Genomic DNA, 22,755 nt, shown 5'->3' with positions numbered 1-22,755 from the left:
TGTATGGCTGGCTGATCGCTCATTTTATTATTTTCGGCTAGCTCAAGACTATGGGCTAAAGGAACTTGAAAACAGAACTTACTCATACACCAGGTCCAGGGTGTATTATATATTTTCTCACGCTGTGTGCATTTCACCATCTTACAGTCAGAAATGCTATGAAGCCAGCAAACCCAACCTTGGAAGCGGAACACATCCGTAAGAAAGCCAGCAGTCCCTGTGATGAATCTGAGAGTCCGATACCAGACAGTGGTGTAGAGACCCCTTCAACACCCCATAATGTGTCAGCCAAGACTACAAGGACATTTACCAATGTAATGTGGAGGGAGGAGCAGGGCGATGGATCTCCGGAGTCACAGGTAGTTGATTTTAAAATCATTATTTCTTTATATACAACCATTGCACGCAATGCTGTAGGGATGAAGAAGAAGAAGGGCAGAAAATAAGTCACTATTTATGCAATAAATGTGACATTTTAATTAAACGATCTACTGTATTATACCAGATACTGACTACATATGTTAAATGTTGGTAACAGTCAGATTATAGTGATCTTCTTGGTGAAAAAATTGAAAGTCACCATGACAGAATCCTGACAGACCCTATTATAAGTCATTGGGGTCCATCATGTGTTTTACAATGGATCTGATACAGGTGCATCTCACAACATTAGAATATCATCAAAAAGTTAATTTATTTCAGTTCTTCAATACAAAAAGTGAAACTCATATATTATATAGAGTCACTACAAACAGAGTGATCTATTTCAAGTGTTTATTTCTGTTAATGTTGATGATTATGGCTTACAGCCAATGAAAACCCAAAAGTCATTATCTCAGTAAATTAGAATACTTTACAACACCAGCTTGAAAAATAATTTTAAAATCCGAAATGTTGGCCTACTGAAATGTATGTTCAGTAAATGCACTCAATATTTGGTCTGGGCTCCTTTTGCATCAATTACTGCATCAATGCGGCGTGGCATGGAGGCGATCAGCCTGTGGCACTGCTGACGTGTTATGGAAGCCCAGGTTGCTTTTATAGCAGCCTTCAGCTCGTCTGCATTGTTCTTTTGCTCACCTTATGTTAGCTAGTAACACCATTCTCTTTTCCAGGATGCATGGGCATTAGCCCCATTTACTCCAGACACTGGTCACTGCTTCACCATCCATAATGGTTTAATAAACGACAAAGCGGCAGAATTTTTGGCCTTTAAACTGCATTACTGTCTCGGCTGGGAAAGCTTTCTGCCCTTTTTGGAGAGCTTGCAGAAGTTGCTCCAGGGCTATGCCGTACCTACAGCAGTGGTAAATGGAGACAAGATGAGAGCAGCTACTCTGGATCAAGAGCTGGGCAGGACACCATCAGTATCCCAGCTTCTATCTGTCTTGGAAAACAGATCCTGGGTTCAGAATTTCCTGAGCAGCCCTGGACAGCGTTATAAGGGCAGAGATGGAAAGGCGGCCGCAGCTCAGAAGATCCAGGCCACATGGCGAGGCTACAGAGACAGAGTGGCATACCTAGCTTATCGACGGCAGAGGTGGGCCGCTGGGATAATTGTCATTGCTTGGCTTCTGCATGTACAAAGAACCCGGGTAAAGAAAATGTTAGGAGAGTCCAGGGAACGTCATTTACAGAACTTTCGATCCCGAAGAAAGGTGAGCAATTGGTGGATTTTTCAAGGTATAATATATAAAAATTTTATTTTATATATAATTACTGTCATTTAATTATATTCATTAGACTTAAATAATATAAAGTAATCTTTTGTATTTAATTTTATTTTTATTTATTAGACTTAACAGTGAAAAAGGGAAATCAGATACTTGGTTTTTTGTTTGTTTGTTTTTTTATTAACGTATACTTCCTGCTTTGTCTTGATAGAAAGTGTAGCACACTATGAGAACTTATCGTAGCTACAATGAATGAGAGTTAGTTTCATACTCTCATTTTCAGGATCCTCATCTCTGGGTCCAGACTCCGTGTCCTGTATTACCTGGAGTCTATATAGTGATTTGAATAGGCACTATGTAATGCATATACAGTAGGGGAAATAAGTATTTGATCCTTTGCTCATTTTGTAAGTTTGCTCACTGACAAAGACATGATCAGTCTATAATTTTAAGGGTGGGTTAATTTTAACATTGAGAGATAGAATATCAAAAATAAAATCCAGAAAATCACATTGTATAAATGATATCAATTTATTTGCATTTTGCAGTGAGAAATAAGTATTTGATCCCTCTGGCAAACAAGACTTAATACTTGGTGGCAAAACCCTTGTTGACAAGCACAGCAGTCAGATGTTTTTTGTTATTGATGATGAGGTTTGCGCACATGTCAGGAGGAATTTTGGTCCACTCCTCTTTGCAGATCATCTCTAAATCATTAAGATTTTGAGGCTGTCGCTTGGCAAATCAGAGCTTCAACTCCCTCCATAAGTTTTCTGTGGGATTAAGGTCTGGAGACTGGCTAGGCCACTCCATGACTTTAATGTGCTTCTTTTTGAGCCACTCCTTTGTTGCCTTGGATGTATGTTTTGGGTCATTGTCTTGCTGGAAGACCCAGCCATCACCCACTTTTAATGTCCTGGTGGAGGGAAGGAGGTTGTCACTTAGAATTTTTACGGTACATGGCTCCATCCATTCTCCCATTGAAGCAGTGAAGTAGTCCTGTGCCCTTAGCAGAGAACCCCTCCCAAAACATAATGTTTCCACTTCCATGCTTGACAGTGGGGATGCTGTTCTTTGGGTCATAGGCAGCATTTCTCTTCCTCCGAACATGGCGAGTTGAGTTAATGCAAAGACCTCAATTTTTGTCTCATCTGACCACAGCACCTTCTCCCAATCACTCACAGAATCATCCAGGTGTTCACTGGCAAACTTCAGACGGCCTGCACATGTGCCTTCCTGAGCAGGGGTACCTTGTCGGCACTGCTGGATTTTAAACCTTTACGTCGTAATGTGTTACCAATGGTTTTCTTGGTGACTGTGGTCCCAGCTGCCTTGAGATCATTAACAAGTTCCCCCGTGTAGTTTTAGGCTGATCTCTCACCTTCCTCATGATCAAGGATACCTCACGAGGTGAGAATTTGCATGGTGCCCCAGATCGAAGTCGATTGACAGTCATTTTGTATTTCTTCCATTTTCTTACTATTGCACCAACAGGTGTCTCCTTCTCACCCAGCGTCTTACTTATGGTTTGTAGCCCATTCCAGCTTTGTGCAGGTCTATGATCTTGTCCCTGACATCCATATAAAGCTCTTTGGTCTTGCCCATGTTGTAGAGGTTAGAGTCTGACTGATTAATTGAGTCTGTGGACAGGAGTCTTTTGTAAAGGTGACTATGTAACACAGCTGTCTTTAATGCAGGTAACGAGTTGATTAGGAGCGTCTAACTGGTCTGTAGGAGCCAGAACGCTTAATGGTTAGTAGGAGATCAAATACTTATTTCTCACTGCAAAATGCAAGTAAATGTATATAATTTATACAATGTGATTTTCTGGATTTTATTTTTGATATTCTGTCTCCCAATGTTAAAATTAACCTACCCTTAAAATTATAGACTGTTCATGTCTTTGTCAGTGGGCAAAATTACAAAATCAGCAAGGGATCAAATACTTATTTCCCCCACTGTACGTCTGCAAAGTGTCATGTATAGGACGATACCCAAAGGTAATAATTAGGTATTACAAAAAAGATGGCAAGCCATGTCAGGGCAGTGCGAGCTTCTCCGGAGAGCATTTAAATGTTGTCATCCTGAGCGCCTCCTGTGATTACTCCGCAACGTTCTGACATGCGGCACAGGAGGTTTAGAAATCACAAGAATCGCTCAGTGCTGGCAATCGAGTGCTCGGCGCGGAAGTTCATACTGCTCTGGACCATCTGCCATGAAGTGCTAACGTGGATGCAGGACCAAGGTAGTCCAAATCTTTTTGCTCACGTCTATCAAATCAATCGAGGCTGTATTAACGTGTCGCGGCCAGGGCGTGTTTTTTGCCCTGATCACTGTAAAATCGTTGTGGTTATACCACAATAATGAAAATAAAATGTACCACGGTTGCAATGTGAAAAAAGGTGCAATGAGAAAAAAACAATCACATTAACAGCCAAAGATTTGAGAAGACTCAAACGGGAAGCGACCAGGAAGCCATTATCCTCCAGTGCTGTCATATTCCAGAGCTGCCACCTTCCTGGAGGCCCAGAAGTACCAGGTGTTCAGTGCTCAGAGACATGGCTGTGGTAGGGAAGGCTGAAACCTAACCACTACTGAGTAACACTGGGCCAAGAAATTTCTGAAGACAGATTTTTCAAAGGTTTTATGCGCTGATGAGATGAGTGACTCTTGAGGACCAGATTGGTGGGTCCAGGCTTGGATCAGCAATGGTCACAGTCCTCCACTTCAACTCAGACGCCAGCAAGGTGGAGGTGGGCACTGCTATGGGCCGGTATTATTGATGATGATGAGCTAGTTGGACCTTTTCAAGTTGAAAATTGGCTCTAAATCAACTCCTGAACCTACAGCCAATCTTTAGAAGACACTTTTTCGGACAGTTGTACAGGAAATGTCTGCATCTTTCACGAAAACCAAGATTTTTATGCAGGACGATGCTCCATCGCATCATCGAAAGACTAATGCCATGGCCCCTTCCTCACCTGACCTAAACCCTATTGAGAGCTCATGACTGTTGGTGACAAAAAACGCGGTCACTGATATATTTTTTTAATTTTAGGAATGTATTTTAGTACATTTTCAGTTGTTTGGTTATTATTCTCACAATAACAGATGAAAATAAACGATTGAGATGGGAAAACTTACATTTTTCATTTAGTTGCATAATGGTCTGCACACAGTGATATTCTCCTAAGAAAGACAAAACCTCACTTTTACTGTCTTAAATATTCAGGTTTATTAACCTTATGTTTGGACCAACATCAATGTAGTTGTTCAATAGTAATATGAATTATCAAAAATACAAATTCCCTCATAATTGAGCGCACGGCGTATAATGTAATCCTAATGACGAGGTACACGTGACATCTGAGGCTGTATAACCAGTCATAAAAATCCAATCACTGTAAATATTGACGCTTTACAGGTTCATTTGTCGCACACATCGCTCTGTATCCTCTAATCTGCAGCTTGTGTTTAATTATCCGCTCTCATATCATCCAGGCAATTAATAAATACACAAATATGAAAATAAATTAATGTGACAAAACATGACTATAAATTGACGGACCATTCTGCAGCACGAGCGCCCTGCAGCTACATGAGCATGAATTGACACGTAATGTACACTTCAGTCCTCCTCTTTAGCTTTATTCCACTTCTCATTTTATTTCCAGAGATTTCAGAGGAATTTTGAAGATTAGGATTTCTCATTTTGGGGGAATCTTTTCTATGGTCGATTTTCAGTAGTGTTTATTTAATGTAAGGAAAGACCATGACCCCTATATAAAATGCCTCCGTAGACAACACATTTGCAAACATAGGCCTATTTACCCTTCCTTCGTGCATCATTCATCTGGATTTCTGGATTATTTCTTTATAGAATATCACACAGCCTGCGTTACTTCATCTAGTGTACTTTTTGTATGTAATGAGGGACTTCTTTCTGTTTCATCTTCTCTCCATTATTGGCAAATGGCTTTTTTTTCACTGTTCTTTATGATGATTTGATCCAAGTGTTATGGTTCTTGTCTATTGATTACTTTCTAGAAATGGATCAGTCTCCATTATTTAAGGTTATTTTGTTGAATATCATTATATGACTGCACTTTTCATGGACAGCTTGTGTGTGTACATATATATATATATATGCACTGCTCAAAAAAATAAAGGGAACACTTAACCCCTTCCCGACCTTTGACGCATACGCTGCGTCATGAAAGTCTGTGCCTTCCCGACCTATGACGCAGCGTATGCGTCATGGAGGGATCGCGTCCCTGCAGATCGGGTGAAGGGGTTAACTCCCATTTTACCCGATCTGCAGAGACAGGGGGAGTGGTGCTTCAGCCCAGGGGGGGTGGCTTCACCCCCCCGTGGCTACGATCGCTCTGATTGGCTGTTGAAAGTGAAACTGCCAATCAGAGCGATTTGTAATATTTCACCTAAAAAACTGGTGAAATATTACAATCCAGCCATGGCCGATGCTGCAATATCATCGGCCATGGCTGGAAATACTAAAGTGACCCCCCCCACACCCACCGATCGCCCCCCCAGTCCTCCGTTATGGGGTCCGGTCCCCTCCGTCCGCCTGCCGGCTCCCCCGTCCTCCTGTCCGCTCCCTCCTCGCTCAGATCCCCCCCCCCCTGTGCTCCGATCACCCCCCCTGTGCTCCGATCCACCCCCCCACCACCCCTCCATACTTACCGATCCTCCCGGTGTCCGGCCGTCTACTCGCTGGGCGCCGCCATCTTGGAAAATGGCGGGCGCATGCTCAGTGCGCCCGCCGAATCTGCCAGTCGGCAGATTCCTTACAAGTACATTTTGATCGCTGTGGTAGGTTCTATCACAGCGATCAAAATAAAAAAAATAATAAATAACCCCCCCCCCCTTTATCACCCCCATAGGGACAATAATAAAATAAAGAAATTTTTTTTTTTTTTCCCACTAGGGTTAGGGTTAGAACTAGGGTTAGAACTAGGGGTAGGGTTAGGGTTACGGGTAGGGTTAGGGGTAGGGTTATGGCATGTGCACACAGAGCGGATCGGCCGCGGATCCGCAGCGGATCCGCAGCGGATCCGCAGCGGATCCGCAGCGGATTGGCCGCGGATCCGCAGCGGATCCGCAGCGGATGGGCCGCGGATCCGCAGCGGATCGGTAGCGGATTGGCCGCGGATCCGCAGCGGATTGGCCGCGGATCCGCAGCGGATCCGCAGCGGATCGGCCGCGGATCCGCCGCGGATCCGCAGCGGATCCGCAGCGGATCCGCAGTGGATTGGCCGCGGATCCGCAGCGGATCCGCAGCAGATTGGCCGCGGATCCGCAGTGGATCCGCAGCGGATTGGCCGCGGATCCGCAGCGGATTGGCCGCGGATCCGCAGCGGATTGGCCGCTGCGAATTCGAAGCAGTTTTCCATCAGGTTTACAGTACCATGTACACCTAAGGAAAACCAAATCCGCTGTGCCCATGGTGCGGAAAATTCCGTGCAGAAACGCTGCGTTGTATTTTCCGCAGCATGTCAATTCTTTGTGCGGATTCCGCAGCGTTTTACACCTGTTCCTCAATAGGAATCCGCAGGTGAAATCCGCACAAAAAAACACTGGAAATCTGCTGTAAATCCGCAGGTAAAACGCAGTGCCTTTTACCTGCAGATTTTTCAAAAATCGTGCGGAAAAATCTCACACGAATCCGCAACGTGGGCACATAGCCTTAGGGTTAGGGTTGGAATTAGAGTTAGGGTTGGAATTAGGGCTAGGGTTTGAAATAGGGTTAAGATTAGGCTTGTGGTTAGGGTTACGGATAGGGTTAGGGGTGTGTTGGGGTTACAGTTGTGGTTAGGGTTGGGATTAGGGTTACGGTTGGGATTAGGGTTAGGATTAGGGTTGGAATTAGGGTTACGGGTGTGTTGCGGTTAGGGTTGTGGTTAGGGGTGTGTTGGGGTTAGGGTTGTGATTAGGGTTATGGCTACAGTTGGGATTAGGATTAGGGGTGTGTTGGGGTTAGTGTTGAAGTTAGAATTGAGGGGTTTCCACTGTTTAGGCACATCAGGGGTCTCCAAACGCAACATGGCGCCACCATTGATTCCAGCCAATCTTGCGTTCAAAAAGTCAAATGGTGCTCCCGCCCTTCCAAGCCCCGACGTGCGCCCAAACAGTGGTTTACCCCCACATTTGGGGTACCAGCGTACTCAGGACAAACTGGGCAACAACTGTTGGGGTCCAATTTCTCCTGTTACCCTTGCAAAAATAAAAAATTACTTGCTAAAACATAATTTTTGAGGAAAGAACAATTATTTTTTATTTTCACGGCTCTGCGTTATAAACTTCTGTGAAGCACTTGGGGGTTGAAAGTGCTCACCACACATCTAGATAAGTTCCTTCGGGGGTCTAGTTTCCAAAATGGGGTCACTTGTGGGGTGTTTCTACTGTTTAGGCACATCAGGGGCTCTGCAAATGCAATGTGACGCCCGCAGACCATTCCATCAAAGTCTGCATTTCAAATGTCACTACTTCCCTTCCGAGCCCTGACGTGCGCCCAAACAGTGGTTTACCCCCACATATGGGGTATCAGCGTACTCACAACAAACTGGGCAACAAATATTGGGGTCCAAATTCTCCTGTTACCCTTGTGAAAATAAAAAATTGCTTGCTAAAACATCTTTTTTGAGGAAAGAAAAATGATTTTTTATTTTCACGGCTCTGCGTTGTAAACTTCTGTGAAGCACTTGGGGGTTGAACGTGCTCACCACACATCTAGATAAGTGCCTTGGGGGGTCTAGTTTCCAAAATGGGGTCACTTGTGGGGGGTTTCTACTGTTTAGGCACATCAGGGGCTCTGCAAATGCAATGTGACGCCCGCAGACCATTCCATCAAAGTCTGCATTTCAAATGTCACTACTTCCCTTCCGAGCCCTGACGTGCGCCCAAACAGTGGTTTACCCCCACATATGGGGTATCAGCGTACTCAGGAGAAACTGGACAACAACTTTTGGGGTCCAATTTCTCCTGTTACTCTTGCAAAAATAAAAAATTCTGGGCTAAAAAAATATTTTTGAGGAAAGGAAACACATTTATTATTTTCACGGCTCTGCGTTATAAACTTCTGTGAAGCACTTGGGGGTTCAAAGTGCTCACCACACATCTAGATAAGTTCCCTTGGGGGTCTAGTTTCCAAAATGGAGTCACTTGTGGGGAGTTCCTACTGTTTAGGCACATCAGGGGCTCTGCAAACGCAACCTGATGCCAGCAGAGCATTCCATCAAAGTCTGCATTTCAAAACGTCACTACTTCCCTTCCGAACCCCGACGTGTGCCAAAACAGTGGTTTACCCCCACATATGGGGTATCATCGTACTCGGGACAAACTGGACAACAACATTTGGGATCCAATTTCTCCTATTACCCTTGGGAAAATAAAAAATTCTGGGCTAAAAATCATTTTTGAGGAAAGAAAAATTATTTTTTTATTTTCACGGCTCTGCGTTATAAACTTCTGTGAAGCACCTGGGGGTTATAAGTGCTCACTATGCATCTAGATAAGTTCCTTGGGGGGTCTAGTTTCCAAAATGGGGTCACTTGTAGGGGAGCTCCAATGTTTAGGCACACAGGGGCTCTCCAAACGCGACATGGTGTCCGCTAACGATTGGAGATAATTTTCCATTCAAAAAGTCAAATGGCACGCCTCCCCTTCCGAGCCTTGCCGTGCACCGAAACAGTGGTTTACCCCCACATATGAGGTATCGGCATACTCAGGAGAAATTGCCCAACAAATTTTAGGATCCATTTTATCCTGTTGCCCATGTGAAAATGAAAAAATTGAGGCTAAAATAATTTTTTTGTGAAAAAAAAGTACTTTTTCATTTTTACGGATCAATTTGTGAAGCACCTGGGGGTTTAAAGTGCTCACTATGCTTCTAGATAAGTTCCTTGGTGGGTCTAGTTTCCAAAATGGGGTCACTTGTGGGGGAGCTCCAATGTTTAGGCACACGGGGGCTCTCCAAACGTGACATGGTGTCCGCTAAAGATTGGAGCCAATTTTTCATTCAAAAAGTCAAATGGCGCTCCTTCCCTTCCGAGCCCTGCCGTGCGCCCAAACAGTGGTTTACCCCCACATATGAGGTATCAGCGTACTCAGGACAAATTGGACAACAACGTCCGTGGTCCAGTTTCTCCTTTTACCGCTGGGAAAATAAAAAAATTGTTGCTAAAAGATCATTTTTGTGACTAAAAAGTTAAATGTTCATTTTTTACTTCCATGTTGCTTCTGCTGCTGTGAAACACCTGAAGGGTTAATAAACTTCTTGAATGTGGTTTTGAGCACCTTGAGGGGTGCAGTTTTTAGAATGGTGTCACTTTTGGGTATTTTCAGCCATATAGAACCCTCAAAATGACTTCAAATGTGAGGTGGTCCCTAAAAAAAATGGTTTTGTAAATTTTGTTGTAAAAATGAGAAATCACTGGTCAAATTTTAACCCTTATAACTTCCTAGCAAAAAAAAAAATTGTTTCCAAAATTGTGCTGATGTAAAGTAGACATGTGGGAAACGTTATTTATTAACTATTTTGTGTCACATAACTCTCTGGTTTAACAGAATAAAAATTCAAAATGTGAAAATTGCGAAATTTTCAAATTTTTTGCCAAATTTCCGTTTTTTTCACAAATAAACTCAGAAATTATCGACCTAAATTTACAACTAACATAAAGCCCAATATGTCACGAAAAAACAATCTCAGAATCGCTAGGATCCGTTGAAGCGTTCCTGAGTTATTACCTCATAAAGGGACACTGGTCAGAATTTCAAAAAACGGCAAGGTCATTAAGGCCAAAATAGGCTGGGTCATGAAGGGGTTAAAGGGAACCTACCACCCCGTTTTTTAAAAATTAGATAAAAATAGTGTGAAATAGGGGCAGAGCTGGGCTTTACATTAGGGCCTTTTCGGTGCCTTTACACCCCCGTTAGGCTGCCCAAATACCTTTTGTGAAGTGGCCGTTTTCTGCTGTCACTCAAGTGGGTCAGGTCGGATGGGCGTGGTCACAGCGCTGTTTGTCCCCCAGGATCCTGCTCATCATTACGTTGGTGGCGTAGTGGTGTGCGCATGTCCAAAGAAGATCCACTGCCCAGGAGATGAATAACGGCGCGGTCTTCGCTATTCAGCCGTTTACCGTGGGCGCGGCCATCTTTCCTGTGGCCGCGCCTGCGCAGATGGAGCGCTCTGCTGCCCGGGACTTCAGGAAAATGGCCGCCGCGATCTCCATCTGCGCACGCGCGGAATCCCGCGGTCATTTTCCTGAAGTCCCGGGCAGCAGAGCGCTCCATCTGCGCAGGCGCGGCCACAGGAAAGATGGCCGCGCCCACCGGTAAACGGCTGAATAGCGAAGACCGCGCCGTTATTCATCTCCTGGGCAGTGGATCTTCTTTGGACATGCGCACACCACTACGCCACCAACGTAATGATGAGCAGGATCCTGGGGGACAAACAGCGCTGTGACCACGCCCATCCGACCTGACCCACTTGAGTGACAGCAGAAAACGGCCACTTCACAAAGGTATTTGGGCAGCCTAACGGGGGTGTAAAGGCACCGAAAAGGCCCTAATGTAAAGCCCAGCTCTGCCCCTATTTCACACTATTTTTATCTAATTTTTAAAAAACGGGGTGGTAGGTTCCCTTTAAGCGATAGAATATAACTCCAAGTAAATCAAACTTCTGTGAAATCAAACTGTCCACTTAGGAAGCTACACTGTTTGACAATCAATTTCACATGCTGTCGTGCAAATGGAATAGACAACAGATGGAAATTATTGGCAATTATCAAGACACTCTCAATAAAGGAGTGGTTCTGCAGGTGGGGACCACAGACCACATCTCAGTACCAATGCTTTCTGTCTGATGTTTTCGGTCACTTTTGAATGTTGGTTGTGCTTTCACACTCGTGGTAGCATGAGATGGACTCTACAACCCACACAAGTGGCTTAGGTAGTGCAGCTCATCCAGGATGGCACATCAATACGAGCTGTGGCTAGAAGGTTTTGCTGTGTCTGTGCAGCGTAGTGTCCAGAGGCTGGAGGCGCTACCAGGAGACAGGCCAGTACACCAGGAGATGTGGGGGCCATAGGAGGGCAACAACCCAGCAGCAGGACCGCTACCTCAGCCTTTGTTTAAGGAGGAACAGGAGGAGCACTGCCAGAGCCCTGCAAAATGACCTCCAGTAGGCCACAAATGTGCATGTGTCTGCACAAACGGTTAGAAAACGACTCCATGAGGATGGTCTGAGTGCCCAACGTCCACAGATGGGGGTTGTGCTCACAGTTCAACACCGTGCAGGTCGATTGGCATTTGCCACAGAACACCAGGATTGGCAAATTCGCCACTGGCACCCTGTGCTCTTCACAGATGAAAGCAGGTTCACACTGAGCACATGCGACAGACGTGACAGAGTCTGGAGACACTGTGGAGAGCGATCTGCTGCCTGCAACATCCTTCAGCATGACCAGTTTGGCAGTGGGTCAGTAATGGTATGGGGTGGCATTTCTTTGAAGTGCCGCACAGCCCTCCATGGGCTCGCCAGAGGTAGCCTGACTGCCATTAGGAACCAAGATGAGATCCTCAGACCCTTTGTGAGACCATATGCTGGTGCGGTTGGCCCTGGGTTCATCCTAATGCAGGACAATGCCAGACCTCATGTGGCTGGAGTGTGTCAGCAGTTCCTGCAAGATGAAGGCATTGAAGCTATGGACTGGCCCGTTCGTTCCCCAAGCCTGAATCTGATTGAACACATCTGGGACATCATGTCTCGCACCATCCACCAACATCACGTTGCACCACAGACTGTCCAGGAACTGGCGGATGCTTTAGTCCAGGTCTGGGAGGAGATCCCTCAGGAGACCTTCCGCCCGCTCATCAGGAGCATGCCCAGACGTTGTAGGGAGGTCATACAGGCATGTGGAGGCCACAAACACTACTGAGCATCATTTCCTTGTCTTGAGGCATTTCCACTGAAGTTGGATCAGTCTGCAATTTGATTTTCCACTTTGATTTTGAGCATCATTCCAACTCCAGACTCCATGGGATATTCATCTTGATTTACATTGATCATTTTTATGTTTCATTGTTCTCAACACATTCCACTATGTAATGAATAAAGATTTGCAACTGGAATAGTGTTCCCTTTATTTTTTTTGAGCAGTGTATATATATATATATGTTTTTTTTCAACAGAAACATTGCATATTTGTATATCTGTGATCCTCTAAATACTTTTCTAGAGAGTTTGGCGCATGTTTTTGCCTCATTGTGTATGCATCCTTTGAACATCTTTGCTATAAAACCGTTTTTGCCTGGTCAATAAAAAAAGAGTTGATTTATGTTCCCAGAGACAACTCCAATCTTGTCCATGCACTATGTTTGTTATTGCTTTTCTTAAAGGGAACATTTCACCAGGTTTTTGTTACCTCATCTGAGAGCAACATGATGTAGAGAAAGAAATCCTGAATCCAACGATGAATAAATTAGTTTACTGAGTGCAATGATTCTGACACAATCACAGTTCTTAGATTTAGCATGAAACAAAGCTGAGAAAACTGCCCCCGCCCACACCAGTCTCTGTATGTACATTGTCTATAGACAGTGAGCTGCTTATCAAAGGAGGGGGCGAAAGCACCATGATGTAATTACAGAGATCCTGATTCCAGCAATGTGTCACTTACTATGCTGCTTGCTGTAGTTTTGAAAAATCACCGATTTATCAAAAGGAGTATATTGCTGGTGGACTAGTAAACCTGCTGCCATGTAGTCCTCCATATTCATGAGCTCTGTATAACTCCGCCCCACCACTGATTGGCAGCTTTCTGCTTATACACAGTGTACACAGAAATCTGCCAATCAGTGGTGTGGGCGGGGTTATGTAGAGCTCCGCATTCAGAGAACTGCTAGATCAGCAGAAGATAAAACTGTTATTTTATCAAAATTACAACAAGGAGCCCAGCAAGTGTCACAGCTGGAATCCGGGTCTCTGTGCCTATATAACTTTACTTTCAGATGAGGTAACACAAACTTGGTTAAAGAATCCCTTTAAGTAATGGTTAACCCAGTAAACCCTCTGCTACAGCTCCTAATGTTTGACTTTTGAAATTTCTCAAATCTACCAAAAACATAAAAATTGGTCATAATTGTATAAAAAATCTGTTCTACTATGGAGTAACCATTGGGAATGTTTTGCTATTGTTATGCAGATTTTAAAGGGGTTGTCCAGCAGGGCATCACTTTTCCCAGACTAGTCCTGGCATGGATCTTCTGATCACATGACATCCGCCATGAAATCCATGTAAACGTGATGAAGCCGGTGTATCTTCCCCAGCCTCATCAGTGCGCTGCGCGTGCCAAGCAAGGCTACACTGTTGACCACTCTGCACGCAGCTGCCGAGGAGGATCCTTTTTAGGTTCCTAACCTCCACTTTTCTGGTTGCCAGCGTCCTTACTATATAAACTGACTAGCTCAATCCTTCTAAGCCCTATGTAGAAATAGGAGGTCAATTTTCCCTGCATGAGTCATCAGTCACTGCAGAAGCCCCTGGTAGTGTGAGGACAGAGCAGCTGGGTCAGGAGATGAAGAGGGAATGATAAGTGCAGGGACAAGAGACTTCCTGTTCCAGATAGAGCAGAGAAAAGAGAAGAATTAGCTGGGTAGAAAGGCAAAATGAGCAATTGTAAGTACACAGTTCTATATAATATGACGACTGCAATATATCAAGAGGTTAAAAACTTTGATGGGAGGAGGAGAGCTTCTTTAACAGACCCACCACTTGTAGATCCTGAGCCATGGCGATCTCATGACAACGCTTCCTCCCAGGGCTTAGCCCTTCTCCAGCCTTGTCATAGGCTCAATAATTGGGTCCCCATCACCCTTCACCCCAGTGTGCACAGAAATTCCTCCATCTATGTGCACCGGTTAGGATGGGAATGGTGGCTCGGAGGATTGCACATCTCTAGTGGGAAGGATAGAGTTATAATGTTGTGGGGCGGGCGGTGCGATTTGTAGGGTCACTGTCATCCAGATGTTGGAAGCTAATGGCGCAGAGATGGCCTAATTTATTCCGAGAGGAACAGATTGTACATCCCGTCTACATTTCGATATCAAACCTCTCCTCACTTACGGTGGGATTAAACACCTCTCTGCTGTCATTGCTCCGTCAAGAAGTATTTAACACGGCCTTTTAATTAGTGCGCACCATTTCATTTATATTTGCTCTACCTCCCCCCACCCCACACTTTCCGTGTTAATTCATATTCTTTTAATTAAAGCGAGTACGGCCTTAATCTCCCCTCACCAGCCGCATCATGCAGCCTCCTAATTAAATTAATTGGGGAGGGAGGGTGTGTGTGTGGGGGGGGGGGGGGGGCGGAGATGTTTTTAAAGCATATAATTAAATCAATTAATATAATTTAAGCTTGGATTAACCGTACGGCAGGATGAAGGAAGGAAGCTTAAGACCCCCCTCGCCCTCTCTCCGATAAGTGTGTTCCAGACTGCCTCTCTCACTCATTGCTCTTCCCTTGATTTTTTAGCATCTGGCATCCAACTGGAATCACATCAGGACGTGCAGGAGGAGCATTATCCATATCCCATCATTAGGTAAAGAGCTCTTAGCCTCCAGATCTATCAAGCACCTCTATTACCCAGCACATTACGCTTCCCTGATTGAGTTCAGCGCGGGGACCTTCTCTTATTCAGATGGGTCTCTGCAGGAAAATGTTCTCGACATGATGAGAGTGATATTACCAGGCCCGCACTAGAAGCGGCGTTTAATTCGGGGAGTTAAACAAATAAACTCATTATGGGATGTGGGGGATAAGGAGGGAGATGAGCAGCCGAGGGGCCATTTCCTATAATTTGCTTTTCATCTGTGTGAAATGAGTTAAGAAACTTCTGTGTGTGTAATGAACAGAGCCGTGTGACTACATGTGTATTGTGTGTTCCACGTATGTGCATTGTGCCCTCCCAATATTTCTAGCATTCATTGCCTTTTTACAAAATGCACAATTTGCCTCTAGTTTTGGGAGCACGGGTCCACAGCTTGCGTCTGTGTTACTGACTGCGCTCCTGCTTCTCAGATATTCCAAACATTCACCTACCGTAGCCCCCCGCGGGTCAGGTACCCCCTCGCCCCGTTCTCACGCTTGTCGCTTTGGGATATCGCTTGTACAATGTTTTTAATCAAATGTGCAGTCAAAATGATAAGCTACATTGTCGGAAATTATTTAGTTCTAATTACCAGCAGATGGGCTGCTTTATCTGCACCTAGGGCGCGCGAGCAAAAGGAAATGCTGTGTGAACAAGAATAATTAAGAAGTTGAATAGTGTTTTTTTTGCGCTTAAATAATCTGCCGTTTCATGTTAATTAGCACTAATGTAATTATTTAATTACATTTATGAATTAGAGGAACTTAAAAAGAGGGTTTCCGTGCAAAGTGCAGGCAAATAGGTGTGCAGGGGCCCCTAGGGAAACCTTCCCCCCCACCACCACCACCACCGCCGCCGCCACTCCGTGAGAGCTGGGGATGCAGACTGTACACCGCTCCTCTATCTGGGTTACTAGTATGGGCTTAGTGAGTAATAGTGGCAGCTAGGAATAAAATGGCTATGAGGAGCAGCCAGACAATTTTACGGTCATTTAACATTTTAACCAACATGTTTTAGGACCCCTGGAACCTACAATACTCAGTTCAAGACTTTCTCTGATATGTTGACAGCTATCATAGCTGTGAAAAAGCTTCTCCAGGGTTAAAAAAATGCATCTCCATGGATTGTCTGGTATTGCAGCTCATCCCTGTTTAGGATAGGGCTATATGATAACTTTGGCCAAGCGACAGGTTGCACGGGCAAAGATTGCTATACGCCACTGCTACATTGCGAAAAGTGCAAGTGATTCACAAGGTACCATAATAAGCAAAAGAAAGTCTAATTGATTGGGACTTATTGTGAGTTCCTTGCAACTGGCAGTATGATGGCTCAGTGGTTAGCAGTGTTGATTTGCAGCGCTGAAATCCTGGGTTCAAATCCCACCAAGGACAACATCTGTAAAGAGTTTGTGTGTTCTCCCCGGGTTTCCTCCCACACTCCAAAGACATACTGAGAGGGAATTTAAATAGTGAGCCCCAATGGGGACAGTGATGATGTCTATAAAGCGCTGTGGAATATAATGGCGCTATATGAGTAAGAATAATATATGCGGTTAATAAGATGGGTTGCAATGCCAGCCCATTTACTTGCATTATGTTGCATTCTTTAGCTGTCTCATGGCCAAACTTGCTGTGTATCCCCTTCCTTAAAAAGGTTATCCATCTCTAAAAAAAAATAAAAAAATTCACCTGTCCTGTAGATCCAGCACAGATGGCGGTCCCCCTGGTCTTTGTTTACATGTGGCCGGCACTTGACTACTGAAGCAAATCAGTGATCACGGCTCCCATTGCTTTACAGTAAGGCCAGTGTTATGGCACGTGACCACTGAGGCCAGTGAAGGCCCCAGCCAGTGACCATACAGCTCCTTGTAAACAGAATAGGAGGACCGCCAGAGCGTCACCGCTCGACCTGCAGGTAATCATTGGCAATGTCCTTCTTTTCTCAAATTTGCAACAGTTTTTTTATTTTGATTTAAAAATGTGATAATCCCTTTAAATGCATGGGACTAAACTGCAGTACTGAACACAGCCATTGGCCAGAATGGCGCTAGTGAAAAGCAGACCTTATGTTTTAATTATGGTCAAACCTCCTGAAGAAAGTAAAGCAAAAATTTCAGTTGTAGAATAATATCTTTGCAAATTCCATAAGTAAGAAATCCATTACAACCAGTATTAAAATACACACAAATGCCATATTTATTAATGCAACACATTGTACACCTTCTTACACACCTTCTTATTATACACCTTCTTATTACACACCTTCTACTTACACATCTTCTTCTTACACACCTTATTACACACATTCTTACACATCTTCTTCTTACACACCTTATTACACACATTCTTACACATCTTCTTCTTACACACCTTTTTCTTCTTACACACCTTCTTACACACTTTCTTGCACACCTTCTTCTTCTTACACACCTTCTTCTTACACACCTTCTTCTTACACACCTTTTTCTCCTTACACACCTTCTTACACACCTTTTTCTTCTTACACACCCTCTTCTTACACACCCATTTCTTACACACCTTTTTCTTCTTACCTTCTTCTTACACACCTTCTTCTTACACACCTTTTTCTTCTTACACACCTTTTTCTTCTTACACACCCTCTTCTTACACACCTTCTTACACAACTTCTTCTTACACACCTTCTTACACACCCTCTTCTTACACACCTTCTTACACACCCTCTTCTTACACACCTTCTTACATACCTTCTTCTTACACACCTTCTTACACACCTTCTTACACACCTTCTTATTACACACCTTCTTATTACACACCTTCTTACACACCTTCTTCTTACACACCTTATTACACACATTCTTATGCACCCTCTTCTTACACACCTTCTTCTTACACACCTTATTGCACATCTTCTTACACACCCTCTTCTTACACACCTTCTACTTACACATCTTCTTCTTACACACCTTATTACACACATTCTTACACATCTTCTTCTTACACACCTTTTTCTTCTAACACACCTTCTTACACACCTTCTTCTTGCACACCTTCTTCTTCTTACACACCTTCTTCTTACACACCTTCTTCTTACACACCTTCTTACACACCTTCTTCTTCTTACACACCTTCTTACACACCTTTTTCTCCTTACACACCTTCTTACACACCTTTTTCTTCTTACACACCCTCTTCTTACACACCCTCTTCTTACACACCTTTTTCTTCTTACACACCTTCTTACACACCTTCTTACACACCTTCTTCTTACACACCTTCTTACACACCTTTTTCTTCTTACCTTCTTCTTACCTTCTTCTTACACACCTTCTTCTTACACACCTTTTTCTTCTTACACACCTTCTTACACACCTTCTTACACACCTTCTTCTTACACACCTTCTTACACACCTTTTTCTTCTTACCTTCTTCTTACACACCTTCTTACACACCTTCTTCTTACACACCTTTTTCTTCTTGCACACCTTCTTACACACCTTCTTCTTACACACCTTCTTACACACCCTCTTCTTACACACCTTCTTAGACACCTTCTTACACACCTTCTTCTTACACACCTTGTTCTTACACAGCTTTATCTTACACACCTTCTTCTTACACACCTGCTTTTTCTCACACACCTTTATTTCAGAAGAACTTTGCTGGAACTACACAATGCTTCCTAAATATCCCACATACCGTGAACTCCATGTTCCCAACAGATTTCCAACATGTCGGCCATGTGCCCTGTTGGATCGTGATCCTGAATAATTGGTAATGATTTATTCTTGTCCATTTCAGGCTACACAGAAAGACAGAGAAGTCAGACCCCGGACCTGCATATCCAGCAGAACCTGCAGATCGGGCGGCTGTGCGACATAGCAGGTGACTCCCAATCTCTATGGTCTGGTTCGGTGGGGAGATTTCCCAAGTCTAGTGAAGAACATAGGAGCAAAGCTGTTATTTATTTGACTCGAAAATGAGAAATGATGTGTGAAATAGTTTGCTGTGGGCAATTATATGGAGCAATAGGAGTAATTACTGGGTGCAGTTACATAAAGCAATGAGTAGATAGAGATATAGATTGTGTATAGAGCATTAGAAGGAACCAGAGCGAGAAGTTATTGTAATTGAGCAAGAAAAAGAGTTATAGACAGTCACGCATCTGTAAAATAATGCAAGGGATAGAAAGCGATTGCTGTCTGAAATACTATCTACTAATAATCACAGAGGACTAATAAATAAATGATAGATATGAGACTGAGAAATGCATAGATTTGACATAGATACGAGAGATGGATGGATAAATAGACGTGAGATAGGTGTATTATTATTATTATTTATTATGCTTTGCTCATATAGCTCCATCATATTCCGTACATACATACATTATGGGCACTGTCCCCATTGGGGCTCATAATCTACATTCCCTATCAGTTCTCCCACTCAAACACCGGAAAAACAAACTTTAATGATAATAATAATAATAATCTTTATTATTAACATACAAACTACTTGCAGTGGGATTTGAATTTTATTTCTATAGTGCCAACATATTCCGCAGCACTGTACAAATCCGTGGGGGGGATATGTACGAACTATATAAGACTTTACAGATCAATACATCATTCAACAACTAAAGAAGAGCAATCTTACAATCTATGAGACATATATGAGATACATAGATATTGATTTTTATTTATTTTAGTCACTTATATAGCACCAATAATTCCACAGCGCTTTACAGACATTATCATCACTGTCCCCATTGGGCTTTCGATCTACATTCCCTATCAGTATGTCTTTGGAGTGTGGGAGGAAACCGGAGAACCCAGAGGAAACCCACACAAACACGGGGAGAACATATAAAGTCCTTACAGATGTTGTCCTTGGTGGGACTCCAGTGCTACAATGCTACAGTGCTAACCACTGAGCCACCCTGCTGCTGCGATATGAAAGAAAGAAGGGAGATGTGAGCTAGATATGTATCAGATGCAGAGATATGAGATACAATAATTATCTGTGTAGATAAATGCATGGTTCTGAGATTGATACATACAGTGGAGGCATAGAAAGATAGGAGCTATATTATGGAAAAACATGGATATGTGAGATATTAGACAGTTCCCGGATACATCCATAATCTATTTTGTAATTTAATTAGAAAAGTGAAGGCCCTCACAAGTGACATGGAAGACGTGTTTCATATTTCTTCTATTGGTATCAATGTATTTCCATACATATTTATAGAGTATAATGACGATATTGTAGAGGGAAGTGCACAAAAATGTACATATATATATATGTGTGTGTGTATATATATATATATATATATACACATGTATGTAAATGTAGAGATCTATACATCCAAGAAAATCTTACTAGGTGATTGTGGGTTTATTGTGTGCCCTTGCTATATTACATCCTGTATTAGCGTGGTAGTTATTAGATTAATTACTATAGACTTTGGGGTGTAATAAATATTCTTTATTAATACACGGTTTTGTCTGTTAGTCGTCGTTCATACAATACATAGTATAAGGAGCAGAAAGCGCTAAGGCGTCACTAAGTTGTATATTAATTGTTAGTAGTCAAAGCTGACATTAATCATTAATATCGGACCAGAGTAGAGGTGCAGGAGTCCCCCTAATATTTTGGCGGGGACTTCCCTCTGTACCAGATATTATGAGAACAATGGATTTTATTCTCGTGTGCTGTAGTATACGGATACTGACTCCTTTTTCGTTACCTAATGCATATTCCATTGATTCGAGGCGCCGGCTGTAGGAAGTGGAGCACACACCATTACATATGCAGAAACACTAACGGCACAATGATAAATGCAAGTAATGGCCCTCTGTATACAAAACGTCCTGATTAGTCAGGATCCTGGCATCGCCTGTGTTTATTGTGGGCTTTTCTCCTGTAGACCCCAACGTGGATGTCATCTATATTTCCCCTGTGAAACTGGATGAGGAGACGGAGCAATATTACCGCAAGCTTCTGGGTCTGCGGGCGGCGGTATTATCTGGGAACCCCCAGGACGCCACTGAGCTGCATGACAGATTTACCATCCTCACCCCTGAGGCTGTGGACAGATTCCCTGTAAGTCCTTATGGCAACTAACATCATATCACAAGCAAATCAATGCTGGAATAATCTTTATACTCTATAGGGTGATATAGGCCGGATATACATGTGTATACAGGAAGATCGGCCCCTCTGAGACCCCGCCATTCTCCAGTCTGCCCCTTACACAACACATTTTGTCTCTTTTTATCTCCATTTGATTCTCTTAGTGTTACTGCCACAATATAAGCCAGGAGGGCGCATGGGATGAGTTAGCGTTATACAAAAGGCTGGCAGCTTCTTCTCCGAGTGACAGAAGGATAATTCTGCGTGGATCAAATAAATACAGATGTGTAGTAATTAGTTGTATTCCCAGAGAGGCCATTTCTGAGGCACTAAAGATGTGAGCGATTATAGTATCACCTCAACAGCTTTTATCAATTTAAAGAGCTCAACTACAGCGGAGGTCACAACCCAGCCACGGATTAATCAGGGGGGATTCTGATGGCTAAGCAGGGGGCGCAGCCAGTGCTCGGAGAGAGGCAGCTACCCTGGAAATGGTGGAGCTCCACGGCTCATAGACCTTTCATATCTCTACTATAAAAAATATATATAATCTGTATATATATATTTGAAAACAAAATATTTATACCTAGATAGATAATAAATATATATAAATATATATATATATATATATATATATATATATATATACATATATATATATATATATATACACATATACATATATATGTAAATATATACATATATGTAAATATATTATCTATCTAGGTATAAATATTTTGTTTTCAAATAGCTGAAGCCATGTATTTAAAAGACAAAATAAAAAAAATAAAAAATTTACATTTATTAGTTTTTTCTGTATCATTTTCTATCTCAGTTAAAAAAAATCCATTTCTAACATATATAAAAAAGTAAATTCAGTCTGACTAGTTTACATGCATTATATTATTCTAATCATTACGTTTATTAAATGATTACATTTTTGTAAGACATATTGCATTTATTATTGAGATGTAATTATCTGAGATATTTGTAGAAATAAATCCATGTTCTCCTGTGCCCTCACACTGTGATATGTATATGAATGACTGGTATATAATGGAGCATGGTATATTTGTATGTGTAAGATGTGAAGTTGTTACTGGTTGTGGCTGCTGCCCACTAGTGGTGAACAGCTGTGCTGCAGCTTCAGACCAATACTGATATAAAACATTGGTATCGACAAACCACAGACGAGTATAGTCCTTGAATTAACGTTTATTCCATGCAAAAAAAATCACAAAGGAAACTTCTCTTAAATAGTAACAATAAAATGAGAACCACTGGAAACCAGTTATCAAA

General features: G+C 42.9%; 1 protein-coding gene across 1 annotated transcript in view; it reads left to right on the top strand.

Annotated features, from left to right (window-relative positions):
• IQCH (IQ motif containing H) overlaps positions 1–22,755 on the top strand; it is a 122,182-nt gene that overhangs the window by 33,658 nt on the left and 65,769 nt on the right. The window contains exons 8-12 of the mRNA XM_077263254.1: positions 148–359; positions 1,116–1,658; positions 15,229–15,295; positions 19,123–19,206; positions 21,251–21,426. Coding sequence (XP_077119369.1) covers positions 148–359; positions 1,116–1,658; positions 15,229–15,295; positions 19,123–19,206; positions 21,251–21,426 — 1,082 coding nt within the window. The remainder of the gene's footprint in view (positions 1–147; positions 360–1,115; positions 1,659–15,228; positions 15,296–19,122; positions 19,207–21,250; positions 21,427–22,755) is intronic.

Source organism: Ranitomeya variabilis, chromosome 5 (genome assembly GCF_051348905.1).
Source record: "Ranitomeya variabilis isolate aRanVar5 chromosome 5, aRanVar5.hap1, whole genome shotgun sequence".
NCBI lineage: Eukaryota > Metazoa > Chordata > Amphibia > Anura > Dendrobatidae > Ranitomeya > Ranitomeya variabilis.
The sequence above is the reverse complement of the archived record's forward strand: the minus strand, read 5'-3'. Positions and strand labels throughout refer to the sequence as shown.